General features: G+C 49.3%; 1 protein-coding gene across 2 annotated transcripts; it reads right to left on the reverse strand.

Moving 5' to 3' along the window:
* Positions 1-3,638: 3,638 nt before the first annotated feature.
* Inka2 (inka box actin regulator 2) lies at positions 3,639-19,945 on the reverse strand. Of its 2 annotated transcripts, none has more exons than XM_021157132.3 (2): positions 19,848-19,945; positions 3,639-8,289 (listed from the first exon to the last, which is right to left on the reverse strand). In XM_021157132.3, the coding sequence occupies exons 1-2, from the start codon at positions 19,902-19,904 to the stop codon at positions 7,444-7,446; spliced, it is 903 nt and encodes a 300-aa protein (XP_021012791.1). In that variant the 5' UTR covers positions 19,905-19,945; the 3' UTR covers positions 3,639-7,443. The 2 variants fall into 2 exon arrangements, with proteins under 2 accessions (XP_021012791.1, XP_085691718.1); XM_085835592.1 differs by lacking the exon at positions 19,848-19,945 and adding an exon at positions 19,722-19,811.
* Positions 19,946-20,640: the final 695 nt, after the last annotated feature.

Raw genomic sequence — 20,640 nt, forward strand, 5'->3', positions numbered from 1 at the left:
GATAACTGTAATCCCAACACTGGGAAGTGAAGACAGATGTGCCCAGGAACTCACTGTCCATTAAGTCTAGCCAGACAGTGAGCTCCAGGTTCAATGAGAGACCCTGTCTTAATGCAAAGTAGAGAGCAATAGATGTAGACACTCAACATTGACCTCGGGCCTACACAAGCATATGCAAGGGTACGTGCACTTACATTTGAACATGGTGCACACACCACACATACAGATAGATGAAACTACTGAAAACCCCATGTGTTTATTACAGTGAATGCTGTAAAACTTGTACAGAGGGCAACAGGAATGAATGTGGAGGATGTATATGTCCTTGTGTTGGTTATATGAGCAAGGACTGAAAATGTGAGCCCATGCAACTGCATTGGAGAAAGGAAGGCCTTCCTTCACATTGGGAAAGGATATGACGAAGTCATCATGGCTGGAGGAGAGTGAACAAGAGCAAGAATACTGTAGATAATAGAATTTGGTAGGTTGAATGTAGACAGGGAAAATCAGTATTAGTCTGTGTGGTATTCATGGGAAGAATTTTAACAAAAGGCACAACATAGGATCAATAATATGTCATCAAAAACACTGTTGTGGGCTGCGGGGATGGCTCAGTACATAAGAGCACTTGCTGCTCTCGAAGTCCCAGAACCCAAATGGCAGCTCACAACCATCTAATTCTAGGTTCAGGGGTACTGACCCTTTTCTGGTTTCATGGGCACTGCACTGCACATATGTGGTGAACATATATACATAAAGACAAAACACTCGTGTATGCAGCATTTATTCTTTATGAACATCTGCTCCTGACATCTTGGTTCTCAAAGATGTCAGAAAAGATTAAGGAGAATAAGCTCTTGCCCTTAGTTCTGTGTTAGCTGACATGATTGTCCCCCTCAGCTTAGCACAGGCAGGACACTCTGGATACTCTGTAACTAACTCTCCCTCGCTGCCCTTACACTACAGGTGAGGCAGCAACCCCTCTGGCTGTCTAGGGTTGCACTGAATCAGTTTTTAGTCGCGTCAAGTAAGTACTAGCTTCTTCATTAACATCCCATTGTCACGCCCTTCCTTGTGGGTGGGAAATCCACGGGCCACAACTATTAATGCAATTCCTGGCCAACTTGCCTAAGCATCACTGAGATCTTCCTCTCCAGCTGGATGGGCTATAGTTTGAAGGGACATCTGTGATAAGGGAGTGCTAGCCATTCAGCCTTCCCAATTTGAAAAGTAGGACTTGGAGCCGTGGAGGTGGGGCCTGCCTGGCCCTTGTGCACTGTGCAGAGCTAAAAGAATCGTGAAGACACTATTTGATCCTATACTCCCATCAGAGTCCTAAGGCCTATACCAAAAGCTCTGGAGTTCTTTGGACCCCAGAAACCAGTGTTGAAAAACTAATCAGTTTCTGGGATCAGAGTTTACTAATTTGATGCTCGCAACCTCAAGAGAGAGTCCGAACAATTGCTTCACTCAGTTTGGCCTAAGGCTCTGTGATGATGACCAAGGTCCTTGGGCCAGCGGTGGATGTGACTTGAACATGAACATGGTGTGAGGTGGCCAGGGAGCTGGTACACAGGGGTTCAGATGCTGTGCTTTCTTCATTTAGAAGAAATTTTGTTGCTTTTTTTAGCCCCAAAGTACTTGATACAGGCCTAGGGAGAAGGTGGCACCGTGGCAGTGAGGGTCTAGCGTAAGTAAGCAAGCCCAGGGGGGTCAATCCCAGCACCCGTGCATGCGCGCACACACACGCGCGCGCACACTCTCCATCTGTCTAAGTTTCTGATGACCACCCCTCTCCCTCAACTTCCAGACAAGTGCCTGTGTACCTTTTGCCTGTCTGGCAAGCAGGGCCTGGTGGGGAGACAATGCCTGGAGTGTAGCCAGAGGTGGGACTGGAGGTAGAGAAGGCGCTCACCACCCAACTCTCAATTTCCTTCCCCGCTACACTGCTCACCCCACCCCTCCCTTAATAGTCAAACGAAGGGGAGGAGGATCTAGCAGGCTTGGTGTTCCCATCAGAGCATGACAATTTAGGGAACATCCTGGGGTGGTAGGAAGGTCTGGGACCAGATATTGATTTTTAAAAAAGGGCGTCCACGAAGGTGATCCAGGTCAGGAAGGGTGGAGGAAAGAGGCTAGGCAAGAAGGGGACTCTTCAGTAACTGCTGAGAGAAAAGTAGCTAACCACCTGAAAGGCCTGAGCTGCCCATGACAACAGAAGGTGAGGTCGATTCCACAGCCAGCCAGAATTAAAAGCCAAGTAGTGGACCAGGGACAGTTCTGTACAACAGTGTGACGAGGGGCCTGTATACTGTTTCCTGCTCTGACAATAACTGGTCATGGCTCCCCTCGTTTCTGGGGACTAGACTTCGGTGTTGTGAAATGCAGAAGTGGGAGGTCGACTAAGAAAAGCTTGGCCACTGGCTGTTCCTAAGCAGGATAAACTAAAGGTGGGCTCAGCTCAGAGCTCCCTGGGAGGTGGAGATCACACAGGCAGCAGCCCTGTGCTCAGTACTGGAGGCAGAGAGACTGAGTACTCATTAGCTTGGAGGTGGTCACAGGTCTGGAGGAGAAGTGAGAGTATGCAGAAGCGACTCAACAATCCAAGTAAGTCCGGGGGTGGGGGTGGGGGTTAAGCCAAGGCACAGATGAGACCTACGGGAGGGCTCTCAAGCTGGGAAAATAAAAGGCAGTCTGAGCAGGAACTGAACTTGGGACAGCACAGGCAGACCCAAAACTTAGAACAGCTTGAGGTACTTTGGTGGGTAAAGTGAGTGAGAAATGCCAGAAACAAGGTCAGTCAGGCCAGTTGGGAGTCTACTTGAGCTCTCTGACACTTGGGACAGACAGGAAGACAGAATCAAGTCGCAGACAGATCCCACACACAACTGGTACCCTTACAAAGCCCCGACTTTGGATGAGGAAATCTTCCCCCTCTTTGAACTGGCAGCAATTCCAGATGGGTGCCCAAACTACCCTGCCTGGCCAGAAGAGGGGAGACACGGTGTTGGAAGGAGTTAAAAAGTGAACAGAAGTACAGAACACTGACTCCTGCTGTCCCTGCATAGGGTAGAGTCCAGTCAGGGATCCTGCTTGAGGAGATACGGAGAAAAGGAAAACTTAGATTGTCAAGATCCCCTGTGAGAGCTTGGCCCCGAGCTATGGGGCACACTGATTGGAGGCCTCTGACCAGCACAGGGATGCTTTCAGGGAACCGTAGGGGTGGTGAGGAGAGAGGACTCCAGTGGGAGACTGGAATGTAAGAATGAGAACTTCGTTGCAGGGACAAAGATGACTCCTTGGTGATGGTTGCGTGGGTGTGCTTGGAGGAGGTGAATGGAAGGGAAGGGTCACCCGAAGGGCAGAGAGTCTTGTCAAATTCAGGCTTCATGGGGGAAAGGATTAATCTTAGGGAGCCCCCCACCTCCAGGGTAGCTAGAAAAAAGGAATGCTGTGGCCAAGAAGGTGAAACAGCTGGTCACAGAATTTGGCTCATTCATCTCCATTCCTGGCCTACAATTGAGGCTCCAAGCTGTCAGGGACAATTGAGTCCATAAGACTTTGGGTGTATCCTTAGGGAAGGGGAAGACCCTGAGGCAGTGGGAGCCCCAAGTACCTCCCTAGCCTGGCCCAGACTATCCTTCCCCATTTGACAACATTTAACATCCCAGGTAAGCCATAACTGCAGTGGACAAGACCATATTTACGTCCTTGCCACAATTGTGTGATAAAATGAGAGTTGCTGTGTACTTTTCAGCAAACCACCAGGGCTCAAAGTAAGCACTGTTTATTCTCAGCTTTGTCCATGGTTAGGCAGGAGATAGGAGGATAGTACCATTTCTGTGGAACTTGTGTTTTGGGATTAGCGTTCTCCACCACTGGTGTGTTGTGCTGTGTGCCTGACAGCGTTCCTGCTTCACACAAGAGCAGAGGAGCTGCCAGCAGGTCAGGCCACATGCTCAGGTTCATACGGTGAAAAGCCTGGGTCTCGATTCCTGTCTATTCAACTCCAGATCAGGAATTCATAGAAATACTGGTGCTGGCCAAAACACCTAAGTATCTTGGTTGGGAAGATCACCCAAGGTGAATGGACACTTCTGCAGGGAAGCTACAGACAGGCTGGACTCATGATTTTATCCTGCAGAGAATGTTGGGGTAACTTGAGAAAGAAAGTGTCCTCTTCTATGGAGATTCTGGGAACGGGTGAGCCAGGTGGTAGGTGGAGCTGAGCCAAGTGTCTGTTCCTCAGGGTTAGTTTGGGTTAGAGGTCACCCTGAGGGTAGACTACAGAAGAGTATAGAGGAGAGAAGAAAGAGGAAACAGAGATCTGGCCGGCTCTACCAACCGTGCCCAGCAGGGAGGGGCACTTCCAGTAGATACTGCGGTTGGAGAAGATCTACAGGCTGACCACAGACAAGGATGGAGAGAGGCAGGTAGATCCCTGAGAAGATACCTAGGCCAACTAGAGGCCTGCCAAGGAATTAGGCCAGGTGTGGGGCAGGCCTCTATGCCAGGAAGGGTATTAAATGAGCTTCCAGCTTATTTACTTGTCCTAATTAACCATAAAATGAGCCCAAGGGGCAGAATTTAGCTGTCAGTTTCTCTCTGCCTATTATCACCATCTCTTCCCCTGACTTGTGGCCCTGCATGTCGCATCACTAAGGCCAGAGCATTTCTATGCACCTCTTCACTTCAGTAGCACACTCTCCATCTCTGTCTCAGCAAGAGCCAAGGATGTGGACAGGAAAGTAAAAGTTATATGAGGCTGAGTCACCACAAGCTTTCATCAGCCAAGCATGACCTAGTAGTTGGGACACTATATCAGCCACTCTGAGACCCAGGCAGAATTCCTCCAAAAGGTAATTAGCATGCCACTTGTCAATCATGAAGAGACATGAATAATCTCAGAAGACAAATGTTATTCTTGATCTGGCCTTGGAGCAAACGTAGACAGTTTGCCAGGTAGCATGAATGTAAGATTGGAAGTCAATTACAAACTGATTCAATCCCAACTTTTACTGTGTGACCTTGAAAGAGTTAACTTCTCTGAGCCTATTTGGGTAAAATGAGCTACCATTTTCCAGGTGTAGGGAAAAAAAAAAGAAAGGAGAAATAAAGGCAAAGGTGCCTGACACATATGTATTATCTTAGATGGCCAAATTACTTGCTAGTTGTTTTGTATTGGTCCCCTGACTGTTCACTGTGTTTCTTTGTATGCCTTGGCAGATGTGGAGGCCAGCAGCTGGTTCCTTTCTTATCGTTGAGTTCTCACCTTCTGTTACAGTGCCCAGACAAGCAAGGAGTCTGTCGTGTTAGTTGATTTAATGACTGTAAGCCAACAAGGGGTTTGCTGGGGTTTGAACTTGGGACCTTTGGAACCGCAGTCGGTGCTCTTAACCACTGAGCCATGGTTCCAGCACATGTTATTAGATTTAAATGGTGTGAACTATGACTGGTCCACAAGCCAAGAGAGTTGCCCATGGATGGTGAGGAGGTGACCTGGCTTCCTATGCCATCGCAGTCCATGTCCTCTTGAGTCATCTATTGAGTGTGCCACCCTTCAGGAGTCAGGGCGTGGGGTTTTCACATGGTCCTTCTCCACACACATCGCAGCAGCCATCAGAGGGAGCTGCCGTTATCTTCCTTCACCAGAGACAGAAGTTCAACGGAGACAGGATGGACAAGGGCATGCTTGACCAGAAAGAGTGAGCCCAGCTGACAAACACCAGGCCAAAGTAGATAAGCCTGATGCCCACAGATTTGAGCTGGGAACTGCTTTCCTTTTTGAGGAGCCTGATGGGGGCAACGTGCATGCCAGGACCCTTTGACCCCATTGATTAATCGTTCTGAAAGAGATAGGTACATTGCCTAGCAAAAAAAGCTACAGATTTTTTTAAAAAAAAAAATCCCCACTCTAAAAAATAAATAAATAAAACCTTCTCTCATTTAACTTGATGGGAACTTGTGGGCGACCCTTCCCACTCTGTTACCTCCCCATCCCTGTCCCCTAAGTTCTCCCTTCCTCCTCTCAGTCCCCTGGGAGTCTAGACTGCAGGCAGAAGAGCTTCTCTTGTTATTTTTCTTCTCCAATTTGCTCTTAATGCTCTGGGGGCAGCAGGCGGCTTGCCTCTAATTGCAGTTGTCACACCCCATCAAGCTGAGCTAGGTCTGCAGGAGGGGGTGAAGGAGGAGCCAAGGCACCCTCCGGGATAGCTGGGCTTGAACAGGGGCCTACTTTGTTCTCTCCTGGCTAAGGGGTGGGGGCTGAGATGGATTCTCTATGGACCCAGGCTTGCATGCCTGCTCACTATATAAAGTGCCTGGCATCAACCCCACCCTGCGGGTCCCCTGTTGACTTCCAGGTTGATGAGGATAGATGTGTCCAGCTCGCCGCATGACTATGAGATGTAGACTAAGAATTTTTCTAAATATATGGACATTATTTCTAGGTTCACCCCAACCATCTGCTGCCCTGCAGGAGCATTAAGGCAGGCAACAGGGGTCAGGATGGGCTCTCATTTCTGGACCAGGCCGTGTAGCCTGCCCCGTTTTGCCTCCCGGCAGCCGAGTGTGTTCTCAGAGCTTGCTGCTTTATGGAATACCATGCTGGTTGGGCACGCCTACTTGGACTCATGAGACAGTGCCTGCATGAAGGCACGTTGCTTCTCCTCTGCTCTTTGGAGATCTGGGGGGCTTCTCAGGCTTCCTCAACACACACACACACACACGCACGAACGCACACACACACACACACACACACACACACACACCTGCTTGTTCTGGGTCCCCAGTACCCAGCTATGGGCTGAAATCTTGGTCCTAGTAAGGTCTGTGAGTAATGATTTTCCTCTTTCTGGTGCTCCATTCTGGGATACCAACCCTTTACAAATCAAACCCCCTTGCCTGTAGCAGTGCCTTGTCAGGAAGCAGACCATTAAAATGGTTGCGGGGTCCCTGAGACAGGTCTTTATTGGAAGTTCCTCTGGGAAACCTGAGGGCTCAATGGCCCTTTCCATATAGAATGTTCAAATGAGATCTTGGGAAGTAGTGGAGGAATACCACAGGCTTCCTGGACTCCTCTCCTGCCTCTCCCAATTATTGTCACATCCAGCCTCAAAGAACAACAACACCACACACACACATGCACACGCACACGTACACGTACACACAAATACACATTTTCTCCAGGGACTCAGCTCAGCCTGGCCTGTGACGGACAGCCTCTCTCCACTTGGTTCTACTGAGGCCTGACTGAGAACTAACTTTCTTTCTTTCTTTCTTTCTTTCTTTCTTTCTTTCTTTCTTTCTTTCTTTCTTTCTTTCTTTTCTTTTCTTTCTGAGGATGGGAACTTGCATATGGCCTGAAGACCATGCCATCTGCCCCCCCCTCTTCCCCAGGGCCCTCACCGTCTGCATTTTAGGTTCAGTGAGCATCTCTCCAATTCAGACCCAAACAGCTGTGTTAATGTCAAAGCCCCTACAGGAGGGTTCTAAGGCCTTGGGGCTGCTTGTGGCGGGGGTTTCAATATGTCTGGGCTCTCCTGTGCTTGAGAAAGGGAACCGTCCTGAACCCTTAGAAAGGCTCCTCTTCTTGACTTTCTTCGAGCGTCCTGCTCGTGACTCAGAGACCATGGGAGTCATCCAGCCAGGTTTCTCCTTGAGCAGCCGGTCTCGGTCGGGCCGCACGCTACGCAAGAACTTCCTAAAAATGTTTGCGGTTAGGGCAAACTTACGACCCAGCTCTCTGGACTGGCCTTTTTCTCCTTTGGGTTCAATGGATCCCCCAGTCTCACCCTTTTCCCCGCCCTTTTCCAGTTCTGGTAAATCTAGCCAGTTACCCACCAGGTCTGCAAAAACATTGTCCCCCAACACCAGAGGCTGCCGATTTCTGCCCCGTGACATCAACGTGGAGGTCCAGTCATCTGGCTCCACCCACTCTGTCCCCTGTTGGGTACAGCTCTGGTGCTCCTCTGGCAGCTGGGTCTTAGGAAGGACAGCCAGCTCCTTCCCACAGATACTCCTACGGCATGGCAACTTGGGGCTACTGTCAAAAGATGGTTGGCTGGAGGAGGGCCAGGCAGCAGGCCCAGCAGGACCTCGACTACCCTGCCAGCGAGGACACTCAGGCTGTTCCAGTGAGCTTTCGGGGCAGCTGAAGGTGGGCGTGCCTCCCGAGATCTCCAGCTGTTCCAATGCCGTCTGCACTTGTAGGAGCTTCAGTTCTTGAAGTGCGCCCATCATGCAGTTCATCTGATCCTGTAAGCCATCCCCCACCTCCTTCATGGACATCTGCAAAGAGAGAAAACACAGGGCCAGTGAGTGCTAGGGCTGCAGGAGGGTTACCCCTCACAGCTTTGAACCTGTAACCCCTGACTACACACACTTTCAGGGCCTTCCAAATCAGCTGTTGGAACTTCACCTGTACAGTCTACTGCAGAGCAGGCCTGTGTCAGGAGGAGAAATCGGACCACTGCTCCGGCTAGATAAGACAATGAACATTTACAGCGGTGAGCTAACCAAGATGGGCACTGCCCTAAAAGCTGTTCAGATGTTCTACCGCTTGCTAAATCCACAGTACACTGAAACAATCGTTTTAAGTTGAAAAATGCATTATTTATAGATAAGCCATCAAACATCACAGCTTGGTCTAAATGATGTCAAAGTGCTCAGAACTTATATCAGCCTACAGAGAGGGAAAACTTATCCAACGCAAAGCCCATTGCATTGCATAATAAAGCATTGACTTCATTACTGCATTGCACTGGGGGAGGGGGAGAGAGAGAGAGAGAGAGAGAAAGAGAGAGAGAGAGAGAGAGAGAGAGAGAGAGAGAACAAAAACAGAATAGACAGACAGCTGTGGTAGCTCACACTTGCATTCCCAGCACTAGTTTTGAAGTACAACATATAGAAGTTGAGGCAGGAGTGTTACTTTGCGATTAAGGACAGCCTTGGATATGTAGTAAGTTCCGGACAAGCCCGAGCCATGGAGTGAGATTCCATTTCAAACAAACAAACAAACATACAGTAAAATCTAGAGTGGCTTTATGAGTATGCCTTGACCAAAAATCAAGTTGGGGACTGGTGTTTTATATGTTTGGTTGGTTAGTTGACTGGTGTGTGTGTGTGTGTGTGTGTGTGTAAATGTATATAAATACACATATGTATGTATATGTCAACTTACATTAATAAATTATCCTATTTAAATCTGTCCACTACTCTTTGCAATTGTGACTATTATTGCTTCCATCTGAGGCCCATAAGCGATTAGACAGTAAAGGGTGGAGCTGAGTTCAGTCTAAGGCTGTACAAAGTGGTAGCAGCATACCCAGAGATGGTTGGAGGTTAAAGGCACTGGCCTTTCTTTCCCAGGACCCAGATTCAATTCCCAGCACCCATATAGTAGCTCACAACCATATGTAACTCTAATTCCTGGGGATCTGACCCCATCTTCTGGCTTTCTGGGTCCATAGCCCTATATGCAGACCCAGGCACATAAAGTTAAAAAACAAAAAACAAAAACACTTTATTTTTCAAGAATGATAGTAGCCACTCTTGTCCTTTCTGTGACATTGCTCCCTGATGGATAATGGTGACAATAAACATTTGATAGTATTTACTATGTGACAAGAATCACACTGCACACTGATCTCCTTCAATCTCTATAAACCCTGGAAGGCTGCTATTCTCACTTCAGCAAGTGAGTAAGCTGTAGCAGGAGGGAACTAAGGGACGCGACCCCACATAGCTCCCAGAGCCAGGACTTCAGCCTAGGTCTGTTTCAACTAGCAACCATTGCTTGCAGATGGCTAGGTAACAGGGCCAGACTTGAAGGCTACTGTGTCCTCTATGAGACAGTAGAGAGGGGAGGGGAGGGGAGGGGAAAGGGATGCTAAAGAGAAAGCATAAGCCTGGGGCTGCTTCTAACTGTTCTTCGCATATGACTGGTCAGGAGAGAGAGACCAGGGAAGTCCTTTGTGCCAGAAGCCCCTGCCCAACCCAGCCCAGCGCCCACACCCCCACCCAAGCACCTGTTCCCTCGTGCTTGGCTCCAGAATTCTTCCTGCCTTCTCTGCCTCGCTGGCTCTGTCATGCCAGAAGCAGGGATTCCGGGGTCAGTTCCCCTAACCTCACGTCCTAGGTACCATCTGGAGGGGCTGAGGGACTAACTTGACTTGGGTGAGGGCCCCCACTTGGAGGCTGGAGAGGAGAGGCTGCTTCTGATAACATTCACAAAGTTTCTAGCCCCTGCCCAAGCTGCCTTAGGCCTGCCAGCTCCCTCCCCACATCCTGATCAAATTACTCACAGTGAGCCTCTGTGCGGGAACCATCTGTTTTTTAAGCCCCCCAGAGACCCACAGGATCATCTTACCTCCCGGGCTTGTCTTAATGCCCAGAGCTAAGTCCAAGGCATGCTGGGGTGGGGGACTAAAATAGTGGGGGACACAGAAGCACTGCAGTGTAGGCTGTCAGTTGGCCCTCTCTGGCTTCTAAGTTAAATCTCCTGCCAACCCTGGCCTGGTAGGGAGAGATCTATCTAAGCTCCCTTGAGCCAGCAGCACTAAAGGTCAGTGGAGGACTGTCAGCCCCCGAGGGCCAGGAGGCCTTTTCTGGGCTGCTGCCCTTGCTTTGTGCATTCTCCTGAGACAGGGAGAGAAGTGACACAGGCTAACAGCTCTGGGATTTGCTGGGGGCACATATGAGCCATTTGAGTGGCAGCAGACAAAGAACACATGGAGTAGCTGTGCCCATCACTGGTGGTCCTTGTCCCCTTCTTTCACACATGTATTTACTATGCATTTGCATCAGCTACTGCTGGTGTAGCCCAGACTCTAGGATGCAAGCCCTGGCTCTGCTCCTTCCTGAGAAGTTGCACTTCCCTCCACTTGCCCTATTACTCACTTCCCATTCTCCAGTCTATTCTCCTATCACCCAGAATCTCTCTCCAGTCACCGTGTTTCTGCCTAACTTGTTCCTGCACTGGGTTGGAGTCCTCTTTCCTGAGCTATCCTGCTTCTTTCCTTCCATACTGGGAAATGCTGCAGAAGCTTCCTCCCGACTTCCATTCAGGCCCCCAGACCCATGAGTGCCTGGCCACTCCTCTACTTGATGGGATCTCCATCCCATCACCTCACACAGTGGCTCTCTAGTGTTGAAACTCAATTATTATGAGTCTCCAAACTGCTGGGACCTCCAGTCAAGACCCATGATGGAAATTCTAATTCCTGGAATTTGAATCTATATCCCATATATGTCTCCCCTGTGTTCCTGTCAGGGAGTCCTCTTAGATCCTTGAGGTACATTGTCCCCAGAGTCCTAATTCTGTACTGGACGCATCCATGTCTTCACCATTCATGGTTTAAATGCTCAGTTGCTCATGAAATATTTACTGAGTAGATACTGTTTAAAGGTAGAGACTGAGATCTGCACGTCACTGTTCACGCCAGAGCCCACTTGAAACTTTGCATGACTCTCAGAAACCATATATGGGACTACTCACTCCCCTCCCCCACATCATCCCTATAGACTGTTTGCTACCTGAAGTCTCTTATTAGGCAGGGGGAGAGAGAGAGAGAGAGAGAGAGAGAGAGCCAGGACCATTTCCCAAGGTTTCAATTCACCAAGCAACAAGGAATCTAAGCTGGCAGGCTTTCATCCAGAAGGAGGAACAGTCAGACCAGAGGTAGTGGGAGGAATGAAATGGCCCCATTCAGTCTCCTCCAGTGTGGAAAAATCCATAAGAAATAAGGCTGACATTTTGTACAGTTTTCCAGTGAGAATGAATGTGTGTGGGAATGTATAAATCCAGGGTTGTCCACAAGACAGGGGCTCCTTTCTAAGAAAACAAGGGCTGAGATTGTATCCATATTGAAAATATTCTGTATTGGTTTAGAACTTGAGGTCTAGAAACAAAAGGAACAAGGTTCAAATCCCAGGTCTGTCATGTAGTGGCTGTATTTTAATTTTTCCATGGGGGTATTGTTGTTTATTAATGTGTTCTATTTTCTTCAGAGTTTTGCTATGCAGCCTATATTCAAATTCAGATTCAAATTCACAATTCTCCTGCCTCAGCCTTCCAAGTGTGGGTATTATAGGATGAGCTGTAACACCCAGCTGTTTCTCCTTTGGCCTCAAAATCACTGGGGATGATCTTGAAAATCTCCCCCTCCTGCTTCCCCCTCCTGGGGCACGCCTCCATGCCCAGTTTTACACAGAGCGGGGAATCAAACCCAAGACTTTGTGGTAGGTGGGCACTTAAACAACTGAAGTTCATTGCCAGCTCCATTTCTCCATTCTTTAGAATAGGGATAGTAGTCTCTGCCTCAATAGCTGCTGTGCAGATTAGATGAGGTGATGGTTTTCTACATGGCCCAAAGAAAACATCAAGTGCAGGCTGGCTGTTAAGACTTCCAGTGTGCTTTCAAACTATTTCTTCCATGGTGAATCTTCACACAGAGTGATGACAGGATTCCATGTATCACATATGGTCTGAACAAAGAGAACACTTCTTTTGTCCAGATCCTTATTCCCCAACCCTGCCTTACTGAGGTAGAGGAAGGGAGGAAGGGGAAGTCCCAGCTTCCTCCTGACCACTCACTGACTTCCGGGAGCCCAGCCTCAGGCAGAGGACAAACTGACACTAAAGGAAAGGCAGCTATGAGAAGGATGAAAAGAAGGAAGCCGTGGGAAGCTGGGAGGGCCAGGGGCGGTGCAAACAGTAGCATCCTCTGGACCATGTGTGTGAGGGGAGCCAAGAGGACAGCCTTTCCCACCAACCCCAAGGGGATGATGTCATCCATGGACAAAGAGCCAGAGGCTGTGCTGCTCTCTTCACTCAGGGCGTGGGACCATCTGGGATCCCAGGGCTTCTCTTGTCTTAGGACCAAAGGGGGAGGGTGGGAGCAGTGTGGGGTGGAAGCAAAGGAACAGGGTTAGTTTAGACCGCCAGAAATAAAGAGCTCTGAGAACCAATCTCCATGCTGCAGGCCTCTTAGTATCTCAGAACTGCAAGGGTCAAGTCATGCCCTACTTGCTCTTGGGAGTCAACTGGTGACATCTTAAGAAGATCTGATTAGTTCTCATCTGAGTAGAAAGTCCGTAAACATATCCCAATGGAATCTCTTTGAGCAAGACTTCAAAGGTTTCTTCACCCACATCTTTGCCCTCATATCACCCCCAGTTCGTTGCTTACCTCCTGCCGAGGATTCATATTTTTATCTATTCATTTTCTGATCATATCAAATTTTAGTCTCTCTAGCTCTAATCTACTCTAGTTTTCCTGGTGTGATCAAGAGTCTCGTGCTGTAGTCTGGGGACTCTGGTAAACTTGACAGTGTCATTGGGAAGATTCACCTGTGTTCTTTAGGGTGTGAACTTGTGCAATGTCAACCCTCCCGTGTCAGGTATGTACCCTTTTCTTTGCAATGCTGAACACCACTATTGCTCTGGCTGGCTGGCTGGCTAGGACAGAGAAAGAAGCCCCACTTGATGGATTAGGAAGTTAGGGGCTCCCTCGGATCATCTTTTCTAGAGCCACTGTTACCCAAACATTCTTTTCCAAGCCTTTATTGCATTCACTATGTCTTCAAATTATTTAAATTCCTATTTAATGTTTTGCTTAAATCTATTAATGTTATAATCAATGTGTTTATAAAGGAATTTGCATGAGGAGTGTGACACAAGCCATGCACAGGTGGGAGCTGTAAGGAAACATGCACCACGACTCATGTCCTAAGGCTTTTTTGGTAGGAGAACTGGGATCCAAAGGCTGGTCCCCTTCCTGTAGACAAGTTGGAGTGCTGTGGGAAGCCAGGCCAGTCAACTGGAGGTGGAAGAAGGAGTTATCATCAGATGAGGAAGAATTGTGGAGAAGCCAATTCCCCAGGGCCTCCAAGCCCCAGTTCTGTTCCTTCCTACTCAGGACTCCTAAGAGGGAAAAGCAACTGCCTGCCATTGGGCAGTAGATCCCCTCCATCTTGAGTCATGGAGCAGGAAGGGGTTCTGGGGTCAGCCATCTATGGACGGACCCTTCCATCGGCACTGGCTTGGCCCTTTGTGATGTGGGAGGAGAGGAGTTAGAAGGAGATGCCAACATCCTCGGCTCCCTTCCCAAGTCCTGCCTTGGGCCCCTGACTGATCCTGCAGCTGTGCCCTCCTTCCATCCATCTCACGCCCTCTCGGAGCTCAGCCGGAATCCTTTGACACAAGCTCAGCTTTGCCCATGGACTTGGCAGTGTGCCCTGCCTCCCTTCCCCACCCCATTACTCACAAAATCCCCACACAGTTCCTTTCAACCCATGGGGAAGCTAGGAGGAGGCTCTGAGCCGGAAATGGGAAAAGCCCCACTTTTGCCAAGTGACCCATTCTCCAGCCCAGTGAATAGGGACCTTCTTGACTCTTGGCTAAGAACTTTCAACAGGAAGGTAACACGAAAACTCTGCCAAGAGCTGCAATGGGGAGGAGAATAAAGACAGGAGGAAGTGAAGGGTGAGAAATGATGAGCCTACTTTCCCAAGTGAACCATCTCCTGGGGATCACATGGCCAGGCAAGAAGTAGATGGGGAGAGAAGCCCAATATTGCCTGCTCTGGAAATCTGGCCTCTCAGCTTTAGCCAGGCCTCTTTCCTCTGACAGTGTTAGCCTATCTCTCCTGCAGTCATATAAGGAACCTGAAGAAGTCCCCTGCTTCTCTCCTTCCTAGTTCAGATGGTCATAGCCTCTTTCCTGACCGCTTCTAAATCATGTTCCTTCCTCATTTGCTTCCTCTCCTGTCATAGGACACCCTAAGTCTCAGGATATATATCTCTGACCATGCTGCTGTCTGGTGCACAGAGGAAAAAGTCAGGCTTAACACGTCTCTCCAGGCTATTCTGCCCACTATTTCCCTATATATAGTCAACGGTCCAGCAAACTCAATTTGGTCTTCAGACATCCACATGATGTCAACCTCTGTGTCATCTGCCTACGTTTCATTGTGGGTCCACCTTTGTATGAGTCCTCACTGATGCCCAGGGTCTCATGTAGGTGCTGTCTCTCTGCAACAGGAACTTGCATCACATAGCTAGATGTTCTCAAAGCGCTGTACACCCCTTACAGAGCGTAAACTCCCCATCTTTGTTCATCTTTGCACATTCCATTGAGCAGGTAGGAACGGCAGCTCTGTCGACATCTGTCTAGGTCTGAATCCAACCCTCACCACTTATCATCTCTATGACCTTGGCCGAGTTGCGTAACCTTTTCCAGTCTCTATTTTCTTGTTTTAAAAATGAGAATAAGCCGGGCGTGGTGGCGCACGCCTTTAATCCCAGCACTCGGGAGGCAGAGGCAGGCGGATTTCTGAGTTCGAGGCCAGCCTGGTCTACAAAGTGAGTTCCAGGACAGCCAGGGCTATACAGAAAAACCCTGTCTCGAAAAACCAAAAAAAAAAAAAAAAAAAAAGAGAATAAAGCTAGGTTGTAGGGGTTCACATCTGTAATCTCTGCCAGTCTAGGTAAGTCTAGGCAGTGTCTCAAAAGAGCAAACACACACACACACACAGAGAGAGAGAGAGAGAGAGAGAGAGAGAGAGAGGGAGAGAGAGGGAGAGAGAGAGAGAGAGAGGGAGAAAGAGGGAGAGAGAGAGAGAGAGAGAGGGAGAGAGAGAGGGAGAGACAGAGAGAGAGACAGACAGACAGACAGACAGACAATAATAAAAGACAATAGTAAAAACGCAACTTCTTAGGTTGCTTTAACAGTTAGATGGTGAAATGTGTTGGTGTATCTCAGAACTGAAGTTTGAACAGGATCTCACACATGCTAGGCAAACACTATACTGAGTCATGATACAGCCTTGACATTTTAACATCAATATCTACATATGCTTTCTTTTCTACTAACTATCCCCTCCCTGAAGATCAAATTTGGGTATGTTTTCATTTGTATTTACACACAGTCCCTGTGTCTGGTCAGTGCCTTAAGCCAGTGTGAACTCCGTAAACCTGTCTGACTCTTATGCAGACCAGTCTGAGGAGCATGACATCAAGTTTATTCAAGGCTAGGTCTCGTAACACACATCTTAGTCCTGACCTTGGGAGGCTAAGAGCAAGAGACTTTCAAGTTCAAGACCAGATTCTACTTATATTATCATTTACTCTTCCCAGTAGCTATATGAAGCAGTTATCTTTAACAATCCATTCTAAAGATAAGAAAAGCCACTAATATACCAGAGTCAGACAGGGCCAAGGTTTGGGTTCAAGCTGACCTGATACCAAATCCTATGTCCCTACTGACCCCAGACTCACTGACCCAGAAACTCTCTTTCTTCCCCCTGGGGAGGGAGAGAGGGGGTTTTCACACAGAGAATGAGATGTTTTTGCAGAAGCTTTTCTTTGTTTAAAAAAAAAAGGGGGGGTGCTTTGCTCAAGACTTGAAAGCTCCAATTATAACTTCTCCACACCCTTCTTTTCTCCTTATTTTGCCTTTGGGCCCCATTCCTTAGTCATATGCTAGGACACCCTAAACTTGTAGCCACTAGTGACAGAAGAATTGCCTTCTGGGAATATATGTTCCCTGTAAGATTTTTTCCAGCCTGTGAGAAAGAAGTCCATTGGTTACTTCCCCAGGGCTCAACTAGGATGGACATTTCATAATGACCTCCTACGACATTTCCCTCCTCCGGGAAGTCACCCCAGCATAGCTGAACTTCAAGAGCTCTGATCATTCAAACTCTATGCATTCGGCTTATTCAGAATTGATCTAAGCTCACAAGAAGTGTCTGCGAGCATCCTACGTCTGCTTCTCCTGTGTGCCTGTGTCTACATTTGTTGGAAGCCTGAATGGATGCCGTGTTTAAGGAACAGCTGGTCCCAAAGCCTGTGTTCAGGCAGGCCCCTCTCTGGCAGCCGGAGGGAAAGGGAAGCACTGGGCTGGACATCCATCGTAGCCCCTGCCCCTACCCCCACTTAAGAAGAGTGTCAGCTGCTGCCACTCTTTCAGCTGCACTTCATTCCTGAAACTCGACCCTCCTCCTCTTCCAGGCAAGGAGAGAGGAAAAGCGCTCTAGCTCCAGAGTTAATTGAGCCAGGGTCTCTGAACTCTCAGCCTCTCTCCTGCATTAATTATTACAATTCATGCTTCTTGCTTCAGGAAATTTGGCCATTTGGCTATGTTTTTTTTTTTTTTTTTTTTTTTTTTTTTTAGGAACAACTCTTCTTGGTTGAATTTCGGTGTCAAGGAAAGAACTGGATAAAAGAGGGAACACGGAATGCCCTGGACAAAGACAATTCCACAACCTGTTAAGGTTGCCTTTTGCAACAGGTTCATCCCGTAGGGTCTACAGGGCATTCTTGACAGGAATTTAATAAAATAAGCAAATGCAGTCCTTAATCAGAATTTCATGAGGCATTCCTGGGCAAGAACCAGAAAGAAGACAGTCCTTTTGGATGGCACAGAAGATCCCGTCTGGAGTGAACCAACCTCAGACAAAAGCCTGTATGTAATGTATGTAATACTTATGCCACTACAGCCTGAGAGTATAGAGAAGCCCAAGGGTCCCTATCCACGCCATAGCCAAGATCCACGAATTCAATCCCTACAGTCTATGGAGGAAGGCAGCTCAGGGGTGGGCCCAGGCTAACAGCACTTTGCTTTCCTCTTTGCTCCAATTAGGGTTAGTGAGGCTCAGAGGTCAGCTTTGCTACAGGGATACTGAGGTGAGGCAGCAGGGGGTGAAACACTGATAGCTCTGCCCATTGCTCTGCTGGGTCTCTTCTTCAGTAAGCTGATGGTGGGGAGGGAGCAGGGGACCACGGGGTGGGGAGTGAAGAACTTTGCCATCAGAGTGTCATTCTGGGCCCTGGGCCAGGCAAGTTGGCTTCATCTCCAAGACAGTCAAAGGCTGGAGATGCTCAGACAAAAGGCCAAATGAAAACCGAAGGGGAGTGGGTGACTTTAGTCTCTCCTTCTCCCAGGCACGGGGACTCAAGGCCTTGGTGGGGGTTTGCAGATCAAAATCTGGGAGCTCAGCTCAGTGCAGATTTCTTTTCTTTCTTAAAAAATTCTCTTGACATCAGCAGACTGTCTTCTCCCCCACCACCACCCACCTAGAGTGCCTTAAAAATGCAAATCAGTTAAGATTTAGAAAATCCATCCCCATGCCAGGAACACCCACAGACCCTCTTATAGATGCTGCTCCTGGTGTGGTGGCATGATCCCAGGTGCCAGGCACAAAGAGGATTCTATTAGAATCTGTTCTTTTCTCAGCATGGGCTTTGATCCTCAGCCGACGTCCATCGTGATCTTGGTCTTTCTGGTACTGGCCACGTGAAGTGGGAATGTGAGCAGGGGACTTTATTTACGGTCCAAGACCACCATCCCAAACTAGCATGGCATGCATATGTAAACTGATAAGGTACAGGACCTGGTACAGTTCAGAAGAGCAGCAGTGGACACTCACCAAAGAAGTGTTTTGGAGCGCTAGTAACTTTCATATCTGCATGTCATCACAGAAAGGGCTCAGGGGGAAGGACTGAAGAAGTGAACTATAACGTGAAAAGGCAGTCTCTTGGACCAGACTGGACAAGACTAGGGCCAGGTCGTCTTGGTCGGGGAGAGCATCAGTGAAAGCGCCTGCTATTCTACTTCTGCCTTCTCTCTCCACCCTACTACCACCAAAGCCTGCCTGCTACACACTGCCAGGCAGGCAGAGTGGAATCTCTGCCGCTAGGACTGGAAAGGTTATCTCTCTATCTTAAGAAGCCTGAGCCGGGCACTCTCTGAATCCAGATCTGCTGTTCAGTGCCTGGGTGACCTGACTGAATAGAAGGAAAAAGGAGCTAAGTGAGCCAGGAGGGCCTACTGCCATGGGAGATAAAAATAAAGGAGACATCGAGAGGTGGAGTGGGAGGAAGAAGCTAAGGCAGTCTAGATGGAGAAGGGATGGGCAGAGCTGAGAAAAGACGCACATTACCTACCTATCTGTCTGAATCCTGGTGGTAAAGGAAAACTAAAAGGGAGGGAGAAAGGGAGGGAAGGAGGGGAAGGAGGAGGGAGAGGGGAAAGAGGAGAGAGAAGAGAGATGAGAGGAGAGAGAGGCGAGAGAAAGAAATCAGAATTCACCTGGCTTCCCTAACACAACCTTAACAGTCACTTATCCCTCTTCAGTGATTCATCTCCCCCACCCCAGGGCAGCATACTCACCCTCAGCACCCCGAGGCCCCGCACACTCCCAGCGCACTCCCCAAGCCCAGACCTGACATCTGGCCGAGCCTCCACAACTCCCGCTCCGCGATCTGCCAGGCGGCACCCCTCCTCCCCCGTCATTACAGCTGCCACCCCCCTCCCTGCTGGCAGACAAGCCCGGGCAGACAGCCGGCCAAGCCTGCCCCCGCAGCCGCGCCAGCTCTGCCAAGCCCAGCAGAGCTGGGGGCCCCGGGCGGTGCCAGCTCCCCACGAGCGAGCAGTCCAGCCTGACCTCCTGCACAGGGCAGGGACCTGTCTGCGCGCTGCAGGAGTCCGGCACCCGACCACTGGCGCCCGATGCCTGTGCCTGTCATTCCTGCGACTCTGGACACTTGAGCCTTACTCCGTCCGTGTGCCTGTCCCCTCTGGGTGTGCCCTCCTTTCTCTTCAGTTCTGTCATATTCAACTTATCTGGGTGCTCTAACTCCCTGTTACTTATCCATATCTCATCAGAAATCTTTGCCAAAGTTTGTTACCTCTGAGCGACGTCCCTAGCCTCTACCTACCAGTTAGCATCCTCTCTCCTCTCCTCTCCGCGTCCGCCCGGTGCACGGAGCGCGGGGCCCCAAGCCAGGTACCTAGGTCTGGGTGGAGCAGTCCTCCCTGTCCCCCGGCTCCTGTTCCGCTCTTACCAGCTCCTGTTTGAGGCGACGCAGATAGCAGTCCATGTCCTTGCTCTCCTTCCTCATTCGCCCATTTGCCGGGCTCGGGCTCACGAGAAAGTAGGGTTCTCAGTGCGCTCCGCGCCCTTATCCGCGCTGAGCCTAGCCTCAGCTCCAGCGTGGGGACTTAGAGCAGCGTCCCCCGCTGCTGCGGCTCTCTGCCCGGGATAGGGGCGGAGGAAAAGTGCAGCAGCCAATGAGAACTCAGAAGGGGTATCTTCGGCCAATGGGAAGAGTGGTCGGGGGGAGGGGTTGCGCGGGCCTGGCGACCCGAGAAAGTCTGTCACTAGCCTTACAGACAGCAGCAACTACTGGGAGACCCGCAGAGGTCTTGATTTAGGTTCTGGGTTCTGTGAAGCATGGAACTGCCAAAGCCCCCAGTCAAGTGCATTGTCTATTATAAAGGAAGAACGTAGTTTTAGGAATGAGGACTAGGCATAGGGTCTAGGACTAGGCAGTAGGGTCACAGTGTTGAATCTTAACTCCTTTCAGAGAAGAAAAAGCTCTCCTTTGCCTTCCCCTTAAATCCTTCAGAAGCCTTTTCTTTCTAAAGAGGGTCCTGGAAGTTCGCGGCTCCATTTCATCTCCTCCGGGCCCACTCCTTCCGCTAGCGGAAGGAAGCAGCTTCTGCTAGGTCTCAGCTGGTGTGGCAGTCTATTGTGTCCAAGGTAGACCTGGTGATACTGAGTAAGAGAGACAAGGTCACAGCCTTCCATAACTTTTATCGTGGAAGAGAAGTAACTATGAGACAAGCAAGTAAATA

The sequence above is a fragment of the Mus caroli genome, unplaced genomic scaffold (assembly GCF_978045245.1).
Source record: "Mus caroli unplaced genomic scaffold, Mus_caroli_1 scaffold_3, whole genome shotgun sequence".
Classification (NCBI taxonomy): domain Eukaryota; kingdom Metazoa; phylum Chordata; class Mammalia; order Rodentia; family Muridae; genus Mus; species Mus caroli.